At 43.8% G+C, this 25,577-nt stretch overlaps 1 protein-coding gene across 1 annotated transcript in view; it reads left to right on the top strand.

Annotated features, from left to right (window-relative positions):
• Positions 1–22,118, top strand: part of GUCY2C (guanylate cyclase 2C) — a gene marked incomplete at its 5' end in the record, with an annotated part of 75,406 nt that extends 53,288 nt beyond the window's left edge. Inside the window, 10 exons of the mRNA XM_055570856.1 lie at positions 1,805–1,942; positions 3,183–3,271; positions 6,431–6,522; positions 10,977–11,135; positions 12,825–13,017; positions 14,924–15,098; positions 17,379–17,477; positions 18,226–18,320; positions 19,835–19,911; positions 21,448–22,118. Coding sequence (XP_055426831.1) covers positions 1,805–1,942; positions 3,183–3,271; positions 6,431–6,522; positions 10,977–11,135; positions 12,825–13,017; positions 14,924–15,098; positions 17,379–17,477; positions 18,226–18,320; positions 19,835–19,911; positions 21,448–21,622 — 1,292 coding nt within the window. The remainder of the gene's footprint in view (positions 1–1,804; positions 1,943–3,182; positions 3,272–6,430; positions 6,523–10,976; positions 11,136–12,824; positions 13,018–14,923; positions 15,099–17,378; positions 17,478–18,225; positions 18,321–19,834; positions 19,912–21,447) is intronic.
• Between the last annotated feature and the right edge of the window lie 3,459 nt (positions 22,119–25,577).

Below are 25,577 nucleotides of genomic sequence, written 5' to 3'. Positions count from 1 at the left end.
CTGCTGTGTGCCAGGGTTCATCGTGGAGTGAGCAAAGGCCCTTCATGAAATGACTCACCACGACACAAAATCAGATGAATTGCAGATCCAAGCCCACCCTCCTGAACATCCAGTTATATGAGCCTATCTGTGGGGTCAGTTACCTGAAATCTTAGCATAAGTAGATTTACTTCCCTCTCCTACAAGCACAACCATTAGGATCCATTTTTAATGAATCACAAGCCACATAACTTCACAAGACATAAATCTGAAAAGGCAGTGAACACTTGGATGGAAAGCCAAATGGGGAAAGTGTGCTTTATCATAAGCATCTCACTATACCTAAACACACGAATCTGTTGATTTATTTAATTGAAACTGCTTAAGGTAGAAATCTTAAGAAGTCTACAGGGAGCTAGGTGATCCTGGAAAACTCCCAAGGGATGTTGGAGAATAATTAATTGTATGCCCCCATTATTGAAAATAAGATATGTAATGGGGGGTCCCAAACCCAAGTGGCTGTAGGAGCCAGACACAGGAGTGCTTCACTCTTGAAATGAACTTGATGCGAAGCACTAGTAATAGCTCGCACGCTAGTAAAATGTGAGTAAAGCGAAGCTTTTTTTAAAAAAGAATACCACAGAAACCAAAGAAAGCGCATCTGTGCAATAGCTGACCTCGTGGCTGCTACTGTATCACATCTGGAAACTATTAGTGACTGTCTCTCTGTTTAAGTGTGCTGTCTTTATTTTCTTTTAGTAAAAATACTGTTGTGGGTTGCCATTCACTTCTCCAGGGGATCTTTCCTACCCAGGGATTGAGCCCGTGTCTCCTGCATTGCAGGCAGATTCGTTACCATCTGAGCTACCTGGAAAGCCCATTATTTCCTTTTAGTAAACATACATATATGGCGATTCCCTGGTAGCTCAGTCAGTAAAGAATTCACCTGCAATGCAGGAGGCTCACATTCGATCCCCTGGAGAAGGGAATGGCTGCCCACGCCAGTATTCTTGGCTGGAGAATCACATGGACAGAGAAGCCTGGTGGGCTACAGTCCATTACATTGCAAAAGGGTCAGACATGTCTTAGGGATTAAACCACCACCACCAAACATACATATAGTAAATATATTTATATTTACTAAAAGAAATATGTTTTATATTACATAAAATTTGTAAGTATATATTTATTAAATATTTATATATATGTAGTATTTTATATGGGCTTCCCAGGTGGCTTAGTGATAAAGAATCTGCCTGCAATGCAAGAAACCTGGGTTTGATTTCTGGATCAGGAAGATCTCCTGGACAAGGAAATGGCAACCCACGCTGGTATTCTTGCCTGGGAGAGCCCATGGACAGAGGAGCCTGGTGGGCAGCAGTCCATGGGGTCACAAAGAGTCAGACATGACTGAGTGACTGGGCATGCACACAATGTTTTATATTACATTAAATATATAATTTTAAAATATTTATAAAGGCTTTCATAGGTTTATGCTGCATGTTCCATAAACTATTAAATCCTTGGCCTCTTACATTCTACTGAATTCACCCCACAAATATTTACTGAGCACTCCCTGTACCCTAGGCGCTGTTCTAGGTAGACCTTGAGGGTTTTCAGGACTATGACCCAGGCAGTTTTAGGGAAGGCATTCCATGTTTCCTCACCCAGATCCTGGCATTATCTAGTCAGCTCAGAAGGCAAGTGTGTATTCTGCCCCCATCGCCAGCATTAGTGTGGTGGAGGGACTTAAAAAGAAAAGCGCGTCGGGGATCTCTGGGCTACTCACCCCCTCAACGTCAAAGTCTCAATGCTGAACACACAGACTTGTGGACGGCCCCAGAGCATCTCCGCGTAGCCGGCGTTTCGCAGAAAGGAGACGTGTACAGCTACGGCATCATCGCCCAGGAGATCATCCAGCGGAGCGAAACCTTCTACACGCTCAGCTGTCGGGACCAGAAAGGTGAGGACCTTCTCTGGGAGCCAGCAGGAATTCTAGGCTGACTGAGACCCCGAGGTTTCTGTGACCACGTCTCAGTCCCCTTGTCAGCGAGAGCAGTGTCACTCCCGTGCTCCACACTGCACAGGGTGGTTGGAGGGATTCAGTGACGGTATGAACGTCAGACGGTTCTGAAAAGCACAGGACAACACCCTACTGCCAGCCGCCACCACTCTGCAATACTGAGTTAAAGAGCTGGGCCTTAAAATTTCCCGCTTTCCCTCTGATTCCGTTAAGAGATATGCGTCTTTAACACCTGAACTAGATCACTAACAGGACCACATACATCCTTGAGGTCTTACTAAGAGAATATCTGTAGTAGTCTTGTCACATGTCCTCTTGTGTGTATGTTGGGGGGGTTGTTGCTGTCGTTCAGTTGCTGTCGTGTCTGACTCTTTGTGACCCCCATGGACTGCAGCACGCCGAGCTCTCCCCATCCTCCACTGTCTCCCGGAGTTTGCTCAAGTTCATGTCCATTGAGTCGGTGATGCTATCCATCTCATGTGTGTATGTATGTGTGTGTGTGGGGGAGGTGGTTAGCATAGTTTATTAAATTCTATAAAGTTGATTTGGAGATTATACTGACTCCCCATGGAATATTAAACTTGACTATTCTTTTTTTAAACTTTGTATTTTGTATTGGAGTATAGCCGATTAACAATGTTGTGATAGTTTTAGGTGGACAGCAAAGTGACTAAGCCATCCACATACATGTATCATTCTCTCCCAGACTCCCCTCCCATCCAGGCTGCCACATAACATTGAGCAGAGTTCTCTGTGCTACACAGTAGGTCCTTGTTAGGGGGAAATGTTTCATTCTATTCATCCAATTCTCGATTCACTGAGTACTTACTGTGCACCAGCTCTTACCAGTATGGAGGATGAAGGTAGCCGAAGGGTGTAGGGAGGACAGGCTAGCATCTCAGTCAGAGGAAACCTCCCTAAGACAGTGGTCTTTGAGTTAAGTTTTAAAGGGTTTGTAGCTTTAACTGAAGTGCTCCCTGGGTGTAAGAGGGCCTAAGCCCCCTTCCCCTGGTGGCTCATCCATTCATTCACATCCGTTTGTTGAGTGCTAGCCTAGGCTCTGCCACAATCCCACCGGCTCCCCATCCAGGTCCGGGAACCCATTCAGTCTGAAGGCTGCTGCTAAAATTTCTTCACACTGCATTCTTTCTTGTAATTCGAATGGTTCTCATCCCATCAGAGAAGATTTTCAGAGTGGAGAATTGCAATGGAGTGAAACCCTTCCGCCCCGATCTGTTCCTGGAAACAGCAGAGGAAAAAGAGCTGGAAGTGAGTATTGTCTCCCACATGAGTTTCTTTGGGGTTGCAGCAGCAAAGGAGCACAAACTCGGCAGATGAACACCAAGCAAATATATCCACTTACAGTTCTGCAGGCCAAAAGTCTGAAATGAGTTGTCAGAGGCCATGCCTCCTCCAGAGGCTCTAGAGGAGAATCCATTCCTCACTTCTCCCAGGAGCTTCTGGTGGCTCTTGACATGCCTTGGCTTGTGGCCACAACACTCTAATCTCTGCCTCCAGGCCACATTCTCCATTTCTGTCTAATCTCCTTCTACTTCTCTCCTATATGAGGATACATGTGACTGTTGCTGTTATTTAGTTGCTAAGTCGTGTCCAGTTCTTTGTGACCCCGTGGACTGAAGGGCTCCAGGCTTCCCTGTCCTTCACTACTGTCTCCCAAAGTTTGCTGAAACTCATTCATGCCCATTGAGTCAGTGATGCGATCTAACCATCTCATCCTCTGCCACGCTCTTCTCCTTTTGTCCTCAGTCTTTCCAAGAATCAGGGTCTTTTCCGATGAGCCCGGATCTTCACATCAGGTGGCCAAAGTACTGAAGTTTCAGTCCAGGGACTTCCCTGGTGGTTCAGTGTTTAAGACTACGTACTTCCAATGCAGGAGGCATGGTTCAGTCCCTTCTCAGGGAACTAAGATACCACATACCATGTAGCCAAAAAGTTTTTAAAAAATAAAATTGGTTTTTTTTTTTAACTTTTTTTAAAAGGATAATCCAGAATTATCTTCCCATTGCAAGATCCTTAATCACACCTGCAAAGACCTTTTTCCAAGTAAGGTAGCATTCACTGGTTCCAGGGGTTGGGACACATCCTTGGGAGCCATTATCAGCCTGTCATCCTCCCAACTCACAAAAGAGCTCCTCCAGCACACATCACGTTCTCAGTATTTAGAAGCTAGAAGAGCAGATGTCTGTGTGGTACAGTTATTAGGCTTATAAAACTACCTCCTGATTATAAAATAAATATGCCAATATCTAGAAACAATAAAGAAATGTACATTCACTCTTTCTATCCTTCCTCCGAAGAAAATGGAGATGTTCTGTATTTACTTGTTTTATAATCCCTCACAAAGGCCTTTAAGGCCTGTGGGGGGAAAAATTTCTAATTTTTTCTTTAGAATTTTATCTCTGCTTTTATAATCCAGCATATGGTAAGTAAATGTTAAATATTTATGGTTCTTAAAGAAATTTTTTTAAAAACTTTTGTTCCTTGCAGGATAAAGATAAAAACATTTTGTTTCAGTTTGCAAGTGACCTGCTAGATGAGGTTTATGGTCAGACTCTACTATGGGCCTTTTTTATTTCTTTCTGTTTTTCAACATGAAAGGCAAGTTGTGCCCCAAGGTTTTCTGAGCTACACCCACTCCTATCTTGCCTTCTCCTCATCCCTTCCCTTGCTGCTGCTTTTCTGAATCCTGGAATTCGTCTCCGCACATCAGCATCTCTCCTCTCAAACCCTCCTTTCTAGTCTGAGTATATCCACGTTTAAAACAGCTTTCACCGAAGCTGCCTCCTCGTCCATTGACTCGTGCGGCTGGATGGTTCTGGAACTGGAAATGAGGAATTCTGGTTCCAATAGAATACAGGTCTGAAACTCCAAAACTTGGCCTGACGAGCATGTGCTGTTGATCGAGGAGCCTGGTGGGCTACGGTCCATGGGATTGCAGAGTCGGACACGACTGAAGCAACTGGGCACGCATGCACGCTGCATCAGCTCACTTGTCGGCGCTTCTGTCCCTTGCTCTAAGGCAGTCAGCCAGCGGATCGTTTTCCCAGGCAGGGGTACCACCTAGTGGTGAATACGGACAACTACAGTTCTATACCGTGGTCCTCTCCTTCCCCGGGGACTCTTCGGTAAAGCAAAAGAATGCAGACAGGGACTGCATCTAGTACCATTTGTGATCCTGTTTGTGTTCAGAGTGAAGAACAAACTTAAAGCAAATGGTCTTCAGCATGCTTTTTGATCCCACAAAAGCTGCAAACAAGTGGTATCAAATGAGATGATGGTTCCATGGGCTTCCTGCCCTTTCCCTCTTCCTCTGTACCCATCCCCCCCACACACACCCTCCCATCCCTCCCATCCTCCCACCTCCCATCCCCACCTTCCCACCACCCCCCCACCCCCGGCCACCCCCCTTCCTCTTTTCTCTTCACTGCAGCTGGGAAACTTACAAACGTACATACATTAATGTCCTCTGCCCATGTCATACCTGGGACATACTTGTGCTAAGAAAATTATTAAATTTTTAAATCTGAAATTCAAGTTTAGCTGGGTGTCCTGTTAAACTTTTTTTTTTTCGCTATATCTGAGAACCCTAAAAGGTCCCTTCACAAACCAATTAATTCAGAAGCTCCTGAAGTCCTAAGAAATTTTGTGAATGCTCCCCAGACAATCCCACGGTCAGGCACAGTTGAAAACTAATATCATAGAGCTTCACTCTCATTTTAGAGTCGCCTCCTACTCACCAAGCCCAGCTATTTATCCCCGTCCCCAGCACAAACCCGGAAAATGTCCGTAAGGCGTTTTGTCTCTCCCATTCCACCTCCTCCAAATCAATATTGCCGTTTTTCCTTAGTCTAGTATGGAAAGAAAGGGTGCGGCCAAGTAGTGTAGGCAATGATGACCGCAGGGAACCGGGCCATTTCATACTCGTGAGAGTTGAGATGTTTTAAAAATATTCCCTGCTTCAGTTGCTGACATCACGGAACAGAATAGTATAGGATACCACCCTCTAAACTAATCCACCTCTTATTTATTTATTTGAAGTACAGCTGATCTGCAATTTTGTGCCAATCTCTGCTGTAGAGCAAAGGACTCATTTATACATTCTTTTTCATATTCTTTTCTGTTATAGTTTATCCCAAGGGGATTGGCTATAGTTCCCTCTGCTATCTATAGTAAGCCCTTGTTTTTATCTGTTTTAAAGGTAATAGTTTGCATCTACCAACACCACACTCCCAGTCCTTCCCTCTCCCTGCTCCTTTGGCAACCACAGCTGTGTTCTCTAAGCCCGTGAGTCTTTCTCTTTCATAGATAGGTTCATTTATGTCATATTTTAGACTTCACATATAAGTGATACCATATGGCATTTGTCTTTTGCTGAGTTACTTCAGTTTGCTCTCTTCTTTCTTCCAGGTCTATCTACTTGTCAAAAACTGCTGGGAGGAAGATCCAGAAAAGAGGCCAGATTTCAAGAAAATTGAGAATACGCTGGCCAAGATATTTGGGTATGGTGGACATTTTTACTTTTCCCCACTAACTTCAGTTTTTTCTAATAATAGTTGACATTCAGTGGTAGCTAAGTATGAGAATGCCTTTTCTAATGAAAAATCACAGACTATAATACCTAACTCCAAAAAATTAAAATGATATGGAGATGAACAGACCATTTTCTCGAGAAATAATCAACTTGAAAAGCTAAGTACTATGTTCAAGGGCAAAACGAGCTTGATTAGAAAATAGATTCTGACTGATCATATCTGTTAAAAAAATATAGTTCCTGTACTCTTCTGCAGGTAATTAGAATTTAGAAGTCTAGGAGAATCCTGAGGATCTTAAAACCCCTGGATAATTCTTAACATCAGCAAGTTCCTTAGAGTTTTAAAAATCGTAAGATCAGGAACTTTGGCTGAATCAGAGTATAATTCAGGATCAAGAGAAAAGTAACATACAGTTACCCAGTAAGATTGAATTTTAGATTTCCCATGTTTGGAGGTAGATACAATGCAGAGTGAGAAAAATAGCTCTCAGAGATCCAGTTTCTAGACTAGGATCTAATAACAGCTAGTTATGGTTACCAATTTTGTTGCTCGTAAAATTGGAATGAATTTTCTGTAGATGATTCCTGCAGTTCCTTCTAGCTCTTTCTGTAGTTTCGTTAAGTCAAGGACTCAGACACCTAGTGAAGCTAAATAAAGCCTAGGACTAAGATGGGGTGGAGTAGTGGTCCCAAACCCCCCACACCAGGCCACACAGCGGGAGGTGAGGCAGGGCTGGGGGGCAGCTAGCAAAGCTTCATCTGTATTTACAGCCATTCCTCCTTGCTCACGTTACCACCCAAGTTCTGCCTCCTTTCAAATCAGCAGCAGCATTCAATTCTCATAGTAGCGTGAACCCTAACCCTAAAGTCAGGGCAGAGTATCCTGAGATTGCCACAAAATAGAAATAAGCTGCCAGGTTGCTTCAGTCGTGTCCAACTCTGTGCGACCCCATAGACGGCAGCCCACCAGGCTCCCCCGTCCCTGGGCTTCTCCAGGCAAGAACACTGGAGTGGGTTGCCATTTCCATCTCCAGGGCATGAAAGTGAAAAGTGAAAGTGAAGTCGCTCAGTCGTGCCAGACTCTTAGCGACCCCATGGATTGCAACCCACCAGGCTCCTCCGGCTACAGGATTTTCCAGGCAAGAGCACTGGAGTGGGTGCCATCGCCTTCTCCGATAGAAATATAGTGCACAGTAAATGTACCGTCGTTGATTCATCTCGAAACCATACCATCCCCCACCCCCACCCCCGCCCAGTCCATAGAAAAGTTATCTTCCATGAAACCAGTGCCTGGTGCCAAAAATGTTGGGGACCTCTGGGGTAGAGTGAAGATAATGAAAGTGTGGCCACTGATTGCTTGATCTAAACCACCCAATGTGGGAAAAGAGCAGGAAATAATAAATGATTTCAATCTTGCCCTTTTTCATTCCTTCCCAGATCTATTACTAAGAGCAGACGAAACTGTATGTGTGACAGATGAAATGTGAGCTCATGAAGATAAAACTAGGCCCCTGGTATTTAGCCTTTAATGTGGTGGTTCTCTACTTGGCTGCACATTGAAATCACCTGGGGATATTTGCAAACTACTGATGCCGGAGTCCTACCCAAGAGAGTGTGATGTAATTGATCTGGGCGCAGGGTGTCATCAGGAGTTTAAATAAGCTCCTCAGGTGATTAAAATACACAGCCAAGGTTGAGGAAACTGTTTTAATTGAATCAATTCATCATGAAATCAGATTATCCATCTTCATCCTTTCCACCTGCTCCCTCATTCTTTCTACCCAGCTAGATTTCTTTATGGTTTCTGGTGAGAATCTCCTAGGGACCTTGTTAAAAATTTCTCTTCTTCCCAAACCTAGCAGTTTCCAGTTGTAACAGGTCTGTGATAGAACTCAGAAATGTATGATTTTTTTTCTCTTTCTTTTTTATTTTTTTAAATTATGAATGTATGATAACACATTTACAGGAGACTTGGAAAATACAGAACAAAGTTACATATAGTTCCACTACATAGTACAATTATTTTTTAAGTAGATAAATTAAGATTTTTAGTTGGAGTTTCAATGTCAAACTCTCAAAAGTTAATAGAATGAATATACAGAAAAGTAGAAGGATATAGTAGACCTGAAAAGCACCATGAACCAATTCAATATAATTAAGATTTATACAATTTTCATACAACAGTAGGATACAAATTCTTTTCAGGATCCCATAGACTATAAACTAGGAGTCTCTGGAACATATCCAGGGACATAAAACAAGGTGCAAACATTTCATGGTCTGCTGCTGCTGCTGCTGCTAAGTCGCTTCAGTCGTGTCCGACTCTGTGCGACCCCATAGACGACAGCCCACCAGGCTCCTCTGTTCCTCGGATTCTCTAGGCAAGAACACTGGAGTGGGTTTCCATTTCCTTCTCCAATGCATAAAAGTGAAAAGTGAAAGTGAAGTCGCTTAGTCGTGTCCGACTCTTTGAGACCCCGTGAACTGCAGCCCACCAGACTCCTCCGTCCATGGAACTCTCTAGGCAAGAGTACTGGAGTGGGGTGCCATTGCCTTCTCCTTTCATGATCTAATATTGAAATCATACAAAGTATGTTTTCTTATCATTGTGATTAAATAATAATTTCTAAATTATGTTAGAAATCAATATCAAAAGATACTTGAAGATACCCACGTATTTTCAAGTCCAAATGTGGCATTTACCAAGAGAGACATAGCCATCGAAAGCCTCAATAAAGTCAGAAAAATGAAAAAACACAGTGATTGCAGAGAAGAAAGCATTTAAATGAGAAATTAAAATCAAAGATATTTTAAAAACCCCATGTATTTGGAAATTAAATGTCCACTTTTAAATGATGGGTGTATCTAAGAAGGTATAACAAGGAAAATTAGAGAATACTTAGAATAAAAACAAGAAAGAATTTACCAGAATTTGTTGCATGCTGCTGAAGCTGCTCAGTGCAGCTAAATACAATGTGAAATCTTGAATAAGGTTTAAAAACAAATAATGGATACTAGCATAAAATTTTGTGAAATTTGAACAAAATCTATACATGAGTTAATAATACCGTGGCGGTGGTGGTGCTTTAGGCACTCCGCTGTGCCCAGTTCTGCAGCCCCAGGGCTGTAGCCCGCCAGGCTGCTCGGTCCATGGCATTCTCCAGGCAAGAATACCAGAGTGGGTTGCCATTTCCTTCTCCAGGGGATCTTCCTGACCCAGGAATCAAACTTGGGTGTCCTGCATTGCAGGTTGATTCTTTACTGACTGAACTTTGAGGGAAGTCCACATGTTAATTTCCTGTTTGGGGTATTTTTTTAACGACATAGTAAGAAATGTATTAAACTTTTAACAAACATCCCACCCCATACCAAGGGGATTACAACATAGTCTGTCTTTTTGAGCACAGAAATGGCAAGTTTAATTGTTGTTATGATGATGAAACAGTAGAATTTATTCATCCCTTGGGTTGTGTCATGAACATTGTCTCCAGTTCTCACAACAGTTGTAATTTCCGACTGGGGTCTGCACCCGGGCGGGTCACAGGGTCACAAAGAGCTGGCATCTCATCTAAGTCATCTCAGTCTAACAAAATAGACTTATTAGGGCTTTTGCTTTAGGACCCTGACTCTCTATTCTGAGGGATAATATAAGGCTCAGATTTACTTTACTTGGTTCTTTCCTTTTTTAATTTATTTTTTAATTGAAGGAAAATTGCTCTATAATATTGTGATGGTTTCTGCCATACGAGGTTCTTTTCTTATATTTCCTTTTATTGCAAGTTGTTCCTTATTAAAACTTTAAAAGATATGAATAAGCAAACAAAAAAGTAAAAACATCACCTATTTTTCAACAGGTAATGACCAGTTTTAAAAAATTAAAAATGAGATGGTAATGTTTGCTGTTACATAAACTGGCTTTTTTTCACTTAAATAATGTAAAGGAAGTATCTTTTGTTTTTGATAGTCCATCATTTCATAATAATTTAATTACTTTTTGTTACACATTTAGGGTGATTTTTAAATGATTGTTTGTGAGGAATAACTGCTACTTTCTTTATAGTTCACTTTCAGCACATTCGTGATAATTTCCTTCAGATAATTCTAAGTAGAATTGAGAGACTGGTCCACATAAGCATTCTTAAGATTTATGACGCATTTTGCCGTATTTCCGCCAGGAAGACTATAATGTATATTTTTCCTCCATCTTACATTGATTGCCATTGTGCTAACATTTGTTTTTCTTTTTTTTTTAACGTCTTTTCTATTTCTTTGATCCTTCCTGAGATTAAATTTTTTTGCCATATTTGTTGGCCATTTTTATTCTTTCTTTAATTACCTGTTCATAATGTCTGCCTATTGCTTTAATAGATATTTATGTTTTCTTAATAATATGGAGAGCTCTTTATCTGTTTCTACCTACAGCCTTTTCCATGACCAAAAAAATGAAAGTTACATGGATACCTTGATCCGACGTCTACAGCTGTATTCCCGGAACCTGGAACATCTGGTGGAGGAAAGGACACAGCTGTACAAAGCAGAGAGGGACAGGGCTGACCAACTTAATTTCATGTTGCTCCCGAGGTAAGGAAGTCTTTCCACGGATGTGACTATACAGGACTCCAGAGTTGTGCCTCAGCCCTTAAGGCGGAAAGCCAAAGCATATTTGTCTAGCATTGGTTTTCTCTGTACTTTTCTTACTTTATTTATTTTTATGTATTTATTTGGCTGTGCTGGATCTTAGTTGCGGCACACAGGATCTTTATTTGCAGCATGTGAAATTTTAGTTAGGGCATGTGGCATCTAGTTCCCAGAGCAGGGATCGAATCTGGGTCCCCTGCATTGGGAGTGCAGAATCTTAGTCACTGGACCACCAGGGAAGTCCCTTCTCTACATTTATATAGGATTGTTCCCTTTTGCATTTTCTTCATCAGATCATTGTGTTTAAAGATGCACGTTCTTGCTAAGCTTTGTCCCGGTTTGCACTGTCTAAATTGCTAAAAGAAAGAGATTGTTTTCCAGTGCCATGGAAGGAACATGGATGGCATTGTTAGAGCCACCTATGTTCCAACACCTGTCGGCCACTGTTACTGAGTCTGAGACCTTAGACCAGTCACTGTCTCTCCTGCATATAAAAATGAAAATTAAAGCATTAATTTCTTTGCCATCTTCTTTCAGCCTCATAGTAGAGGCCCTATTACAAGAAATGATATAGATAAGCTTATTTGCAAAGCAGAAACAGAGACAAAGATGTAGAAAACAAATGTATGGACAGCGAGTGGGAAAGGGGTGGGTGGGAGAAATAGGGAGATTGGGATTGGCAGATTCGCACTGTTGATACAATGTATAAAATAGACGCTGGGGCTTCCCTGGTGATTCAGATGGTAAAGAATCTGCCTGCAATGCAGGAGACCCAGGTTTGGTCCCTGCACTGGGAAGATCCCCTAGGGAAGGGAATTGCTACTGACTCCAGTATTCCTCCTTGTGAAATCCCATGGACAGAGGAGCTTGTTGGGCTGCAGTCCTCTGTGTCACTGAAGAGTTGGACACAACTTAATGGCTAACATGTACGCACACATGAAATAGGTAACTACTGAGAAGCAACTGAATAGCACAGGGAACTCTATTTACTGCTCTGTGGTGACCTAAACTGGAAGGAAGTCCAAAGTGGAGGGGATATACGTATATGTACAGCTGATTCATTTTGCTATACAGTAGAAGCTAATGCATTATATTTATTAATAAAGCAACTATGCTCCAGTAAAAATTAATTAAAAATAAAATAAGAGCCATCTTTAGTGGAGGAAGGCTTCCCTGGTGGCTCAGATGGTAAAGAATCCACCTGCAATGTGGGAGACCGGATTCAATCCCTGGGTGGGGAAGATCCCCTAGAGGAGGAAATGGCAACCCACTCCAGTACTCTTGCCTGGAAAACTCCATGGACAGAGGAGCCTGGCAGGCTGCAGTCCCTGGGGTCGCATAGAGTCGGACACGACTGAGCAACTGAACACTCACATTTATTAGAGTTACAATCAGGTATGAAATTAATACTGAACCTCCTATTCATCTGAGGCCACATACATGTGCTCTGTGTGTGTACTATGTTCCTAGACTTGGTATTTGCAAGCTGTCTTTGGTTCCTCGCCACACCACTCACTGGAAATCCTCAGTTCTAAAATTCCTGGTGAACAGTTAGTACTGTCTCAAAGATTTCTGTAGAGGAAGAAGGAATGTACTGAAATTGAAGGCCCTGTTTTTTCCTTCTTCATCTAGGCTGGTGGTCAAGTCTTTGAAGGAGAAAGGCTTCGTGGAGCCTGAGCTCTACGAGGAAGTCACCGTCTACTTCAGTGACATTGTAGGGTTCACTACCATCTGTAAGTACAGTACCCCCATGGAAGTGGTGGACATGCTCAATGACATCTACAAGAACTTTGACCACATTCTGGACCACCATGATGTGTACAAGGTAACCGCTCCACCTAACTGGCTGAATGATGGTTTGGCCCCCGGTCAGCAGAGCCAGAATCAGCTGTTTCTGTTACTACAGTTCTCCTTCGCTGCCCCTACCACCTCTGCCTCAGGATGCTTCCAGGATTGTCATGGATCCCAAAACCCCCAGGTGCTCAAGTCCCTAGTGTAAAATAACACAGTATTTGCATAGAACCTACATACCCATGTACTCTGAAATCATTTCTAGATTACTTATAATACCTAATACAATGTAAAGGCTATGTAAAATAGTTGCTGGAGTTGTGGCAAATTCAAGTTTTACTTTTTGGAACTTTTGACAGTTTTGTTTAAATATTTTTGAATCATGGTTCATTGAATCCACAGTGTGGAACCTATAGATTCAGAGAGCTGACTTTACTCAGGTCTTTTCCTTTGTCATTTAAGAGTTAGTAAATTAGTGGTTGAGTCTGAGTGACAAGTGAAGTGGGAGAATAAGAATGGTCAGAAGTTGAAATTCTCACCCTGTGTAGATCAGAAAGTCTTACTAACAAGAGTTCCAGTTGAATAGAAAGTGATTATGCATTTTAGAGATATTGAGAAAGAAGAAATTAACTAACCAACACATTTGAACCATGCATATGATTATGAAAATGAAATTAAAAGGGAGAATATCAAAGAATAATGTTAATATAAGTCTACTTCCTCTTACAAGAAAAGTGTTCAGAAGCATCCGGTACAAGAATGTGTATTATGTCTTTAGTGAAGTGAAAATGAAGATCTCTCAGTCATATCCCACTCTTTGCAACCCTGTGGACTGTAGCCCTGGAGAAGGCAATGGCACCCCACTCCAGTACTCTTGCCTGGAAAATCCCATGGATGGAGGAGCTTGGTGGGCTGCCGTCTATGGGGTTGCACACAGTTGGACACCACTGAGCGACTTCACTTTCACTTTTCACTTTCATGCATTGGAGAAGGAAATGGCAACCCACTCCAGTGTTCTTGCCTGGAGAATCCCAGGGACGGGGGAGCCTGGTGGGCTGCCGTCTATGGGATCGCACAGAGTCGGACACGACTGAAGTGACTTAGCAGCAGCAGCAGCAGGACTGTAATCCACCAGGCTCCTCTGTCCGTGGGACTCTCCAGGCAAGCATACTGGAGTGGCTTGCCATGCCCTTCTCCAGGAGATCTTCCCAACCCAGGGCTCAAACCCAGGTCTTCTGCCTTGCAGGCAGATTTTTTTACCACCTGAGCCACCAGGGAAGCCCCTTTATGTCTTAAAGGAACCTACAATTATTTTTTTATCAAATAGTTTTTGAAAAGTAAAGTGCTAAACATGACTTTTCTGGTAATTAGAGATGGTTTCCTAAAATTCCATAAAGCCATTCAAATTGTTTCAACACTATAGAATTGTCACCATATCTGCATGACTTACATTATTATAAAGTACTTCACTCAGTTAAAATCCTTTATAGTTGTTTTATCAACTTTTTAACTAGGCTATGGCTTTCTAGGTGGCGAAGTGGTAAAGAATCTGCCTGCCCATGCAGGAGACGCAGGTGATGCGGGTTTGATCCCTGGGTTGGGAATATCCTCTAGAGAAGGAAATGACAATCTGCTCCCGTATTCTTGCTTGGAAAATTTCATGGAAAATTTCAACCACACAGCCTGGCAGGCTACAGTCCATAGGGTCACAGAGAGTTGGACATGGCTGAGCATGCACACACCACATCCTAACTAAGCTATAAAAACCCTGAAGAAATTAGCATAGTACTGGTCTTGAACTAATCCCAGCATAAGTGTGCAGGGCTATGCTCATATGAGTTCTCGAACATTTCTGAATTTGATGTGCAATAAACTGCTTCTGTTTACTTTCTGGTGCCTTTAGAAGGGACAGAGTCACTGATGAGAAACTACTTCCACAGGTGGAAACCATTGGTGATGCCTACATGGTGGCCAGCGGTTTGCCTAAGAGAAATGGCAACCGGCATGCAATAGACATTGCCAAGATGGCCTTGGACCTCCTCAGCTTCGTGGGGACCTTTGAATTGGAGCATCTTCCTGGCCTCCCAATATGGATTCGCATTGGAATTCACTCCGGTACGCAGCTGAGCACTGTAGCAGTCGGGAACCGTGTGTCCCTCTGCACACCAACTAAATTAGAAAGGCTGAAGGATCCTCAGACAAGATCAATTTTCACATGAGGCTTACTCTTGAATCCGCCTGCCAAATACGAGGTCCAGTTACATATCCTGACATAATTAGACCTATAATAAGTGTCTGGAGAGTTCTAGGAAATAACAGTCACAACAGCACTCATGGAATGATAAACACCAACCACAAACTAAAATAACAAGCTCCAGACCTCCTATTTAAGTCACCCTATTCCCTGGTGGCTCAGATGGTAAAGAATCCGCCTGCAATGCAGGAGACTTGCCTTCCATCCCTGAGTTGGGAAGATCCCCTGGAGGAGGGCATGGCAACCCACTCCAGTATGTTTGCCTGGAGAATCCCCATGGACAGAGGAGCCTGGCAGGCTACATTCTATGTGGTAGCAAAGCTTCTGCTGCTGCTAAGTCACTTCAGCCGTGTCTGACTCTGTGCGACCCCATAGACAGCAGCCTATCAGGCTCCGCCATCCCTGGGATTCTCCAGGCAAGAACACTGGAGCGGGTTGCCATTTCCTTCTCCAAAGTTGGACGCAAATGAGCGACTAAGCACAGCGCAGCACGTTTACTATTTATCTCTTCCCCATTCCCTCCCTCTCCCCATCTCTGACCTCTGTAAATTTTTTTCAGTAAAATATTACAGTATCTTAAATGGATTTATTATCTTTCTGATGTGATTGAGAAGTTTTAGAGACTTTTTTTAAAAAATTGGAGTATAGCTGATTAACAATATTGTGTTAGTTTCTGGTGTACAGCAGAGTGATTTGGTTATACGTATATATAAAATAGCTTGCATCTGCTAATCTCAAACTCCCGATCCCTCCCTCCCCTACCCCCTGGTAACCACAAGTCTTTTCTCTATGTCTGTGAATCTGTTTTGTAGATAAGTTTATCTGTGTCATATTTTAGCTTCCTCAGAGATCTAATCAAGTAGCTGCTGCTTCTTCTGTTTGTTTCTGTTTTGTATTTTTGCATTGAGTCTAGCAGGGAAGATTCATTACTCAGTATTTTTTTTTTCAAGTGTACATAAGCAATGCACAACTTAATGTTCTATTTTTTTCAGTGTCCGTAAACACAGTGTTCAAAGGACAAATCTATAAAGAAACTCATATAGATCAAAACCTGATCAACAAACCAGAAAATCAGTAGTTGCCTCTATCCAAAACCTGGTTTTGCAGTTTCTGAGTTAATCTTTAACTTCTACAAATTTTAACTCCTTGCATTCAGTCTTCCACACGAATACTTGCTTGAACAGCCCTTCTTCCCTATCTAATATGCCCCTGTGCATCATCTGGCCTTGGCTTTTGTTCTGCCTTTTGTGGTATCCTTGTGTCGTAGGCTCCCCCTTCCTGCTGCATTCACGTGGTACATGAAAAGCGCAGGGAAGAAGATTCCAAGTCCTTGTCATCTGGGTCTTCCATCATCAGGCCACCAATCCCTAAAATGCTGTGCTGTGCCATGCTTAGTCACTCAGTCATGTGGGACTCTTTGCAGCCTCATGGACTGCAGTTTTCCAGAGTCCTCTGTCCATGGGGATTCTCCAGGCAAGAATACTGGAGGGATTGCCATACCCTCCTCCAGGGGATCGTCCCAACCCAGGGTCGAACCCAGGTCTCCCACATTACAGGCAGATTCTTTACTGTCTGAGCCACCAGGGAAGCCCAAGAATACTGGTAGCCTATCCCTTCTTAAGGGGTTCTTCTTGACCCAGAAATCAAACTGGGGGTCTCCTGCATTGCAGGCAGATTCTTTACCAGCTGAGCTACCAAGGAAGCCCAAAAATAAAACAGACGGGCTATTGAGCCTTCAAGTGCACTGTGCCCACCAGTGGTTCAGAGCTCTGGGCTGTGTGGCTGGCACGGCAAGAAGTTGGTGAGATGGTCTCCATCGTTCTTGAGAGCCTTCTGTGTAATATATTAAAGAGCATTTTCCACCTTTGCATGCTGATCTCAAAATGTCTTCTTGTTTCTCGAAAATGTGCTTTTCTATGCTAAAGCAAAACAGCTCCTAAAAGTGTGAGTTGGTTAATGATGCTATCCCCTAACAAATACATTCAGTTAGAGCCAAGGTCACACCTCACATTTTACCCCTTAAACCACTTCTCCCATCTAAGGAGGCATTGAGCGTTGTGCTGTTGAGAAGAGGCTCACCCGCCTTAACACCACTCTGTGACTTCCGTGGCCTCCACCTTCTTGCTTTCTGTCCCTCACAGGTCCCTGCGCTGCTGGAGTCGTGGGGATCAAGATGCCTCGTTATTGCCTATTCGGAGATACAGTCAACACAGCCTCTCGGATGGAATCCACTGGCCTCCGTAAGAAAGGAGAGGACTTTTCTTAGAGGACAAAGATTCTGTCTCCCAACCAAGGGGAACTGTAGGATAAAAATGCATAATAGTGCCAGTGAGGTGAAGCATGACTCTTCACATTGACTGACTGTGAGCCTGGGTCAATCCACTCCATGCTACACATTGCCATTTACTGATCATAATTGTTTTCTTCCTTTATGGCTCAGTTTGACTGTTCTTATTGGTCTGGGTTCGTTTGCAGTGCATTCAGGCATGCTCTACCTGGAATACTCTTAGATCCATGTAAAAGAGAAAGTGTTAGCTGCTTATTCCAACTCTTTGCAACCCCACGGACTATAGCCCACCAGGCTCCTCGGTCCATGGAATTCTCCAGGCAAGAATACTGGAGCGGGTTGCCATTTACATGGAGACCCCAAACCAAATTTCAGCTTTTTAGCTCGGCACCACAAAGTAAAATCCAAACCCAGGACCAGGGGCTCCCCTCTCTGAGCTGGAATGAGAAGCTCCAGAGCTTAATCTAGAGAGCCTCCTCACTCAGGACCCTGAAAACCAGCACCAGACCCTCTCCCCGTGTCTGATAATAGTTCTCATCTCACCGATGCTAAAGTGGGTTGTTTTTTTTTTTTATTAATGACAATATCTAAGCTGTCAAGAGCACTCATAGTAAATATTCTGGCTCAAGGGGAAACAAACGGGGCCCTATGATAGCATTCAAAATGGATGCGGTTTTCATTGATCTATTTTGCATTTCCAGCCTTGAGAATCCATGTCAGTGGCTCCACCATAGCCATCCTGAAGAGGACGGAGTGCCAGTTCCTCTATGAAGTAAGAGGAGAAACCTACTTAAAGGTAAGGAACCCATCGAGATACATACCTAATAGCGCCACCAGGTGGCGCTAGTGGTAAAGAACCTGCCTGCCAATGCACGGGACATAAGAGACGTGGGTTTGATTCCTGGGTTGGGAAGATCCTCTGGAGGAGAGCATTGCAACCCACTCCAGTATTCTTGCCTGGAGAATCCCATGGACAGAGGAGCCTGGCAGGCTACAGTTCACAGGATTTCAAAGAGTCGGACATGACTTAGCAATTAATCACGGACGCCCCACCAGACCTGCTGAGTCCAACTGTCTTTGGGTATAGATCAGAGATCTGTATTTAAATCAAGTGACTGATGCATACAGAAGAGTGGGAGTCCCTGTTCTAGACACGCCTTGCGGTCCCACACATTTAGAGCAACCGCCTTTCGGGGCCACCAGGTGGCCCGCAGGCTGTCTGTTGAAGGTGACCAAACTCACAACTGATCTGAAGCCAGTGATCGGCTAAGACCGTGTGCCCCCACCAGCCATAGCTGCACTGGCCCTTACACTGACGGCAACTTGAAGGAGCCTCCTATAGGTAGTTGTGTCCGAACAACACGCTGGCTATTTTAATTCTCCGTGAACACATTCTCTGCAGTGTTCCCCCCAAAATAGAAGTGGTGTGTGGATTATTACAGTGCAAGTGGTTAGGCGTATGGGCTCAGTGGTGTCTGACTCTGCGACCCCATGACTGTAACCCGCCGGGTTCCTCTGTCCGTGGGGTTTTCTAGGCAAGAATACTGGAGTGGGTTGCCATTTCCTACTTCCGGGGATTGAACCCAGGGATTGAACCCAAGTCTCTTGCATATCCTCCACTGGCAGGCAGGTTCTTTACTATTGGCGCCACTTGGGAAGTTCAAATATTTCAGTCCAAACACAGCCCCAAATCACTGATTTTTTTTGGATGAGTGGTTTTTAAAAATATAACTATCCAGTCTGCTTTTCAAACACAACCTACAGCCAAAAACTGAATTTCCTGTTGCTGCCATTTATTTTACAGCCTGCAGATGTACCCAGCAAATGTCAATTAGTGAGTGTTTATTATGAGGCACGTGTGTTTGTAATTTACACACTTCAGGTGGGGAAACTGTGGCAAGAGTTTCGTGGCAAAAACAGCCAGAATAAAATGTGACATTTCCAGCTGTGAAACCAGTTGGATTCATTGGAGTAGCAGGATCATAGATGAATTTTCTTCCTTCTTCATTTAGAGTTTTTGTGCTGTTGCTAAGGTGATATTTGGAAATGTCTTTTGGGGAATAAAAGAAAATTTCTAGTTTGAAAAAAAAAATGTCTGGTCGATGAGATACTTTTTTGAAGATGCTTAGAAATAAAGATTGGTCTGGAGATAACACAGATCATACCAGGAACAGGTGCTATATTGAAATATAGGCTCTGATGACAAACTCAGAGGGAAACGTCTCTTGGAAGCTGCTACTTGTCAGAACGGTGGGTTAGAGCCAACTGCCTTGTTGACCTCCATGGTCCACACCTTTCTTGTCTCTCTAGGGGAGAGGAACTGAGACCACCTACTGGCTGACCGGGGTGAAGGACCAGGAGTACAACCTGCCGACCCCTCCAACCGCGTAAGCTGCTGGCTGGGCAGGGAGGAGCCGGGAAGTGGAGGTCTTGGCTTTGTATCTTATACTGTGTGCAGGCGGTTTAACTGTTGGCGAGGGCTTTGCCAGTGGCAATGAGGCATTGAATCCAAGGTGAGAAACAACACACATTGAAAGGCTTGGAAACCCCCTTCTCTGGCTGCTGGAGTGTTTCAGGCTCGCTCAGGAAACCAGAGGACAGTTTAGGGCTCACCCCCTGCACATGTGGTCGAGTAGAGCACCCTAGGGACAAGAGACCAGTGCATTTCCACCCCTGCTCTCAGCTCTCTGCTGAGTCACCTGATGAAACAAGAACTCCCAGCTTTAGGACTGTGGTTTGGGATCTCCACATGGAGTGTGTTCTCCCTGAGATGAGGAAAACAGGCTGCAATTCTAATTAACTGGTTTCAGTTTCCTTAAAGGTGACTCAAATGGTCTTCCAGTTGCATTTGGGCCACTGCAGTGAGTCATGTGGCCATTGGAATGGCTTTTGCTGTGGTAGAGAAACCCTGTCGTGCAGACACCTGGATGCGGGACCCAGACAGATGGCAATACCATAGAGATGCCAAAACAATGCAGACCATCCGTATGGCATGGGGGGACCTGGCCCCTTACTAAGAGCACCCCAGGTCCATTCTAATCTCTTAAAACCCTCCACTCATTCAGAGCCCTCCCCAGACAAGACCCATATTCCTAGGAAAGTGTGGGACCACTTTTCAGAGTTTTGTGGAGACTGGTGACTCAGACGGTAAAGAATCTGCCTGCAATGCAAGAGACCCAGGTTTGATCCCTGGGTCGAAAAGCTCCCCTGGAGAAGGGAATGGCAATCCACTCCAGTATTCTTGCCTGGAGAATTCCAGGGACAGAAGACCCTGGCAGGCTACAGTCCATGGGGTTGCAAAGAGTAGAACACAACTCTCCAAGTGTTAGTAGAGCGACTAACACTTTAGTGGCCTTCCCAGGTGGCACTAGTGATAAAGAACCTGCCTGCCAATGCAGGAGACATAAGAGATGCGGGTTCGATCCCTGGGTCAGGAAGATCCCCTGGAGTAGGAAATGGCTATCCACTCCAGTATTCTTGCCTGGAGAACCCCATGGACAGAGGAGTCTGGCAGGCTACTGTCCATGGGGTCGCAAAGAGTCGGACACAAACTGAAGCTACGTAGCACACACACTAGGGCTTAGCACCCTCTTGGCTTCTCTTCCTCTCGCTCCAGTGGTATGTGTAAACCTAACCTCACCTCTGAATTCCGCATTGTGGTGTCTCACTTTGAAACCGAAATATAGTTTCCTGCTTGAAATATATTCTGCTTTCCCTACAACTACACAGAGCAAGGGTGACAGTTCTTTAGGCTCATCGGTGGAAGCCAAGAGTCGTTCTGTGTTCTCTGGACTTCCTGCCTGCAGCACAGAGTAGGCATTCAACAAGGTATCAGTGAATGAAACAGGCGGTTCTGGAGCTGAGGGCTAGTCTATTTGAATGGCTGAGAAGTTCCCTTTTCCCTCCATACTCTGTCTCTCCAGGGAGAATCAACAGCGCTTGCAAGCTGAGTTTGCTGACATGATCACCAGCTCTTTACAGAAAAGACAGGCCTTGGGGATAAGGAACCGAAAACCAACCCGGGTGGCCAGCTATAAGAAGGGCAGCCTGGAATACTTGCAGCTGAACACCACAGACAATGAGAGCACCCATTTTTAAACCTCGGTAAGAGCTAAGGACTCAGGCAAAACTAAGTCCAGCCACACCTGGGGCAGCGACCACAAGTGTCCTGAAGCTTCCGCTTCTCTGAGACCTCAGTAAAGCAGAAGAAGACTTAGATGCAGTCTCCAATAGCCTCGGCTTCCCTGTCTGGGACATAGGCTTGCTTCCGTGAATCACATACACTCTCAGTGCAATAATTACCTTCTACTCTGCGGCCTGATCTCAATAGCTGCTCCAGGGAACTTCAACCTGGGAAAGAAGAGAAATGAATATGCACTGTCTCAAAGTTGGAGAGATTTTGTTCTTATTTCACCTGTTTCAGCTTTGTTTTGTTTACTGGCTCTTTTTCTTTCTGTATTCATGATAACATTTTTTTTTAATTGTCCCAATGATATTTTCAGTATTTTATCTCCATTAAATTATATTTAACTTCTAATTTTGGCAGATAATATGCTGTATATGAGGCAGAAATAAAAGTTAAACATTTCCTGGATCTGTGGATGTGTTTCTCTCTCTTGCACCCATTTTCCTGGAATGCCAGCCATTGCCTTGTGCTGGTTGAAAAACTGACTTAATGCCCCTGCACTGAAGAAGAGCAAAGCTAGCATCATTCTCAGGGGTCCGAACCTTGACGTTCAGCATCACCTGTGTGCCTGGGGGGATTTTGTGTCTAGTTCTCTACCATAGGGGCTATTCAGGTGCTAAATTCACATCCTGTCTATCTGTAAAGACACCTTACTCCAGACTCTGCAAATATCCCCCCTCACATCCAGCAGTTATCTCGTTCCCCTTTTAATGGCAGCCAAGCATGATTCATTCGCTTGGAATCTCTGGAAAAGGACAGAGCTAGGTTGAATAGACTAATATCAGGACAGGCAAGAACCGGCATGTAACACCCCAGCATTGACCTTCACAACTAAAACAATTGCTCCAACCACAGTAAGCCTCCCCAGGCCTCTGCCATGAAAACCACTCTGAGGTTAAGAAATAGGTTACATCTTCTCCGTCACCTAGAAAAGCAGACCCTCAAACAATAATAAATGATCTTCTGGTGTACAGGCTGAGCACTTAATGTGCAGCAAGAGTCCTTTCTTGGTGCCTGGAGCTTTATGATCTGTTTGTGCCTCTGTGTCCAGCACAAGGAGATTTGACACTCAGGGATGAAGTTGTGATGTGGACGTTGTTGGTCATTCATTCAGGAAACATATTTGAGCTTCTCTTCTTATTCCAGGAGCTGGGCTTAGTGTACATGGTATAGGTATGGTCTCTACCAAGCCTTGAATTTTACAGGAGAGAGAAATGTAAAGTGATAAATGGGTGTGAAGACCAAACATCTACTTTGACAAACAGGCAAACTTAGCAACTCTAAGCCCGACCAGAAAATCGGTCTTTTAAGGCTCATGAAATGAAGTGAAAGCCACTCAGTCGTGTCAGACTCTTTGCGACCCCATGGACTATACAGTCCAAGGAATTCTCCAAGCCAGAATACCGGAGTGGGTAGCTGTTCCCTTCTCCAGGGGATCTTCCTAACCCAGGGATCAAACCCAGGTCTCCTACATTCCAGGTGGATTCTTTACCAGCTGAACCACTAGGGAAGAGATTGATGAAAAGCTTCTCAGCTGAAGGCGCCAGTGTTCGTGTTCTTTTATAGACTCTACATGCTCGTGAAATATTTGTTGGCCTTTAAACAGATGTGTGGCCTTGGCTTGTCCACTTAACAATGTGGATATGTCATATCAGTGATGACAGTGACTAAGGACAGTACCAGGCAAATTCTTTCTCTGCTCTTTCCTAGCTATAAATTAATTAACGTCTCCAAACCCCTAATGTTTCATTAATAAATCAGCCTTCATAATATCCACCTCAAGGAGTTGCTATAATGATTTTTTTAGTTGAAGTATAGTTGATTTACAATGTTGTGTTAGTTTTAGGTGTACAGCAAAGTGATTAGGTATCATATATACATATGTATTCTTTTCCAGATCTTTGCCATTATAGGTTGCTACAAGATATTGAATATGGTTCCCTGTGCCATAGATCCTTGTCATTTATCTATTTTATATATAGTAGTATACGTCGGTTTATCTCAAACTACTTATTTATTCCTCTCCCCTACTAGCCAAACAGTATCTGTAAAGGACCAGATAGTAAATAGTTTGCATTGTGCAGGCTGCCCTGTCTCCATTGCAGCTACTCATCTCTGCTGTCATATCAGGAAAGCATCCATAGACAATGGCAGTGGGTAGAATGTGTTCCAATCAAAGTTTATTTTTATTTGTGGCTATCGTTTGCTTCCCTGGTGACTCAGACAGTAAAGAATCCGCCTGCAATGCAGGAGACCTGGTATCGATCCCTTGGTTGGGAAGATCCCCTGGAAGAGGGTATGGTAACCCACTCCAGTATTCCTGCCTGGAGAATCACCATGGACAGAGGAGCCTGGCAGGCTACAGTCCATGGGGTTGCAAAGAGTCAGACATGACTGAGTGACTAAGCACACGTTTTTTGTTTTTTTTTTTTTTTTTTTTGCTTACCCCTGTTCTAGCAGATAAGCATTTTTTTTTATTTAATGTATTTTTTAAAACATAACTAAAATACCCTTATCATATCCCATATCCAAGGGAATGAATGATAATTCCTTAATATTAACTAATAATAGCTTTATATTTATTAAATGATTTCCCTGATTGTTTCAAAAATTTTTTTAATTGGCCTGTTCAAAGCTGGATCCAAAAAGGTCCACGTTTGCATGTGTTTGAAATGTCTCTCTTGTCTCTTAACCTTTACTGCTTCACCCATACACACTTTTTTCCTATGACATTGATTTGTTGAAATTGAGTCATTTTTCCTACATAATTCCTCAATGAATTTAGCTGATTGATTACACATGGTTTTATTTAATTTGTTGTATTTTCCATGTTTCTTGGAATTTGGTAGTTAGATCCAGAAGATAATTAGAGGCAAGTTTAATACTTTCCCAAGATAATTTATGTAGCCAGTCTCCTAAAGGAGAATTTAGATGTGGAGAATAATACACTGAGACCCAGCTCCAATGATCAATACTGATCTGATTATAATCAGACTAGATTATAATGCCACATTTGGTGCAAGTTTTAATCGCCCACTCCCACTTCATGCCCCCAAAATGAAAGAAAAGTTTTATATAAAGAATTGGGAAACAGGAAAGAATATCCTTAGTGAAATAGAAATTATGAGTCAGTTCTGAAAGAAAAACAAATGGGATCAGACTAAACCAGGGAAGAGTAGCCCAAAGCAGTTGGAGAAGAGGACTGCTGGGAAAAGGTAGGATGGGACCTGGGGGAGCTCCAAGCTCAGAAGGAGCAGACAGAGTGGGAAGAGAGGGTCTTAGAGCTAACCCGCACTAGGGTGGAGGCTACCATTGCCCATGAGCATGCACACAGGGGAATGAAGCCAGCTTGGTCCCTGCCTCTGCCTCTGATGGAGACAGGCAGCCATTGTCAGCATGCGCCTCCCTGCCCACACTTGGGAGGAGTGGTATTAGCTCCGGGATGGAGACCACCATAACTAATGAGAGCAAAACCAGCTAAGTAGTGTGGCAACAGCCCCTCGGACCCTGATCCAGCCTCTAACCAAGTCACGTGTACCAGGGAAAAGGTGAAACCAGCACAAAAGTGAAGACCAAGTAGGGCCTCAAGCCCTGGCTATGATGCACACCAAGGTAGAAACCACCATCACGACCATCACATATCGGGGAGAAACTCAACTCCCTCAGGGCTCCTGCCACAGCCTCTTGGGCCCATCTCCACCTCTGTCAGGGTGATAACAGCCATTGATCATAGGAGAAGCTCCAGTTTGTCCCTGGCTCTGGCTTAAGCGGCTCCCGCTCTGGCCTCACCTCCCACCGAGGTGGGGGCTGCCAGCACACCCAGGGGAAGATGTACTCACTTCAGATCCAGCTCTCCCACCAGAACCA

Source organism: Bubalus kerabau, chromosome 1 (assembly GCF_029407905.1).
Source record: "Bubalus kerabau isolate K-KA32 ecotype Philippines breed swamp buffalo chromosome 1, PCC_UOA_SB_1v2, whole genome shotgun sequence".
Lineage (NCBI taxonomy): Eukaryota > Metazoa > Chordata > Mammalia > Artiodactyla > Bovidae > Bubalus > Bubalus kerabau.
The sequence above is the reverse complement of the archived record's forward strand: the minus strand, read 5'-3'. Positions and strand labels throughout refer to the sequence as shown.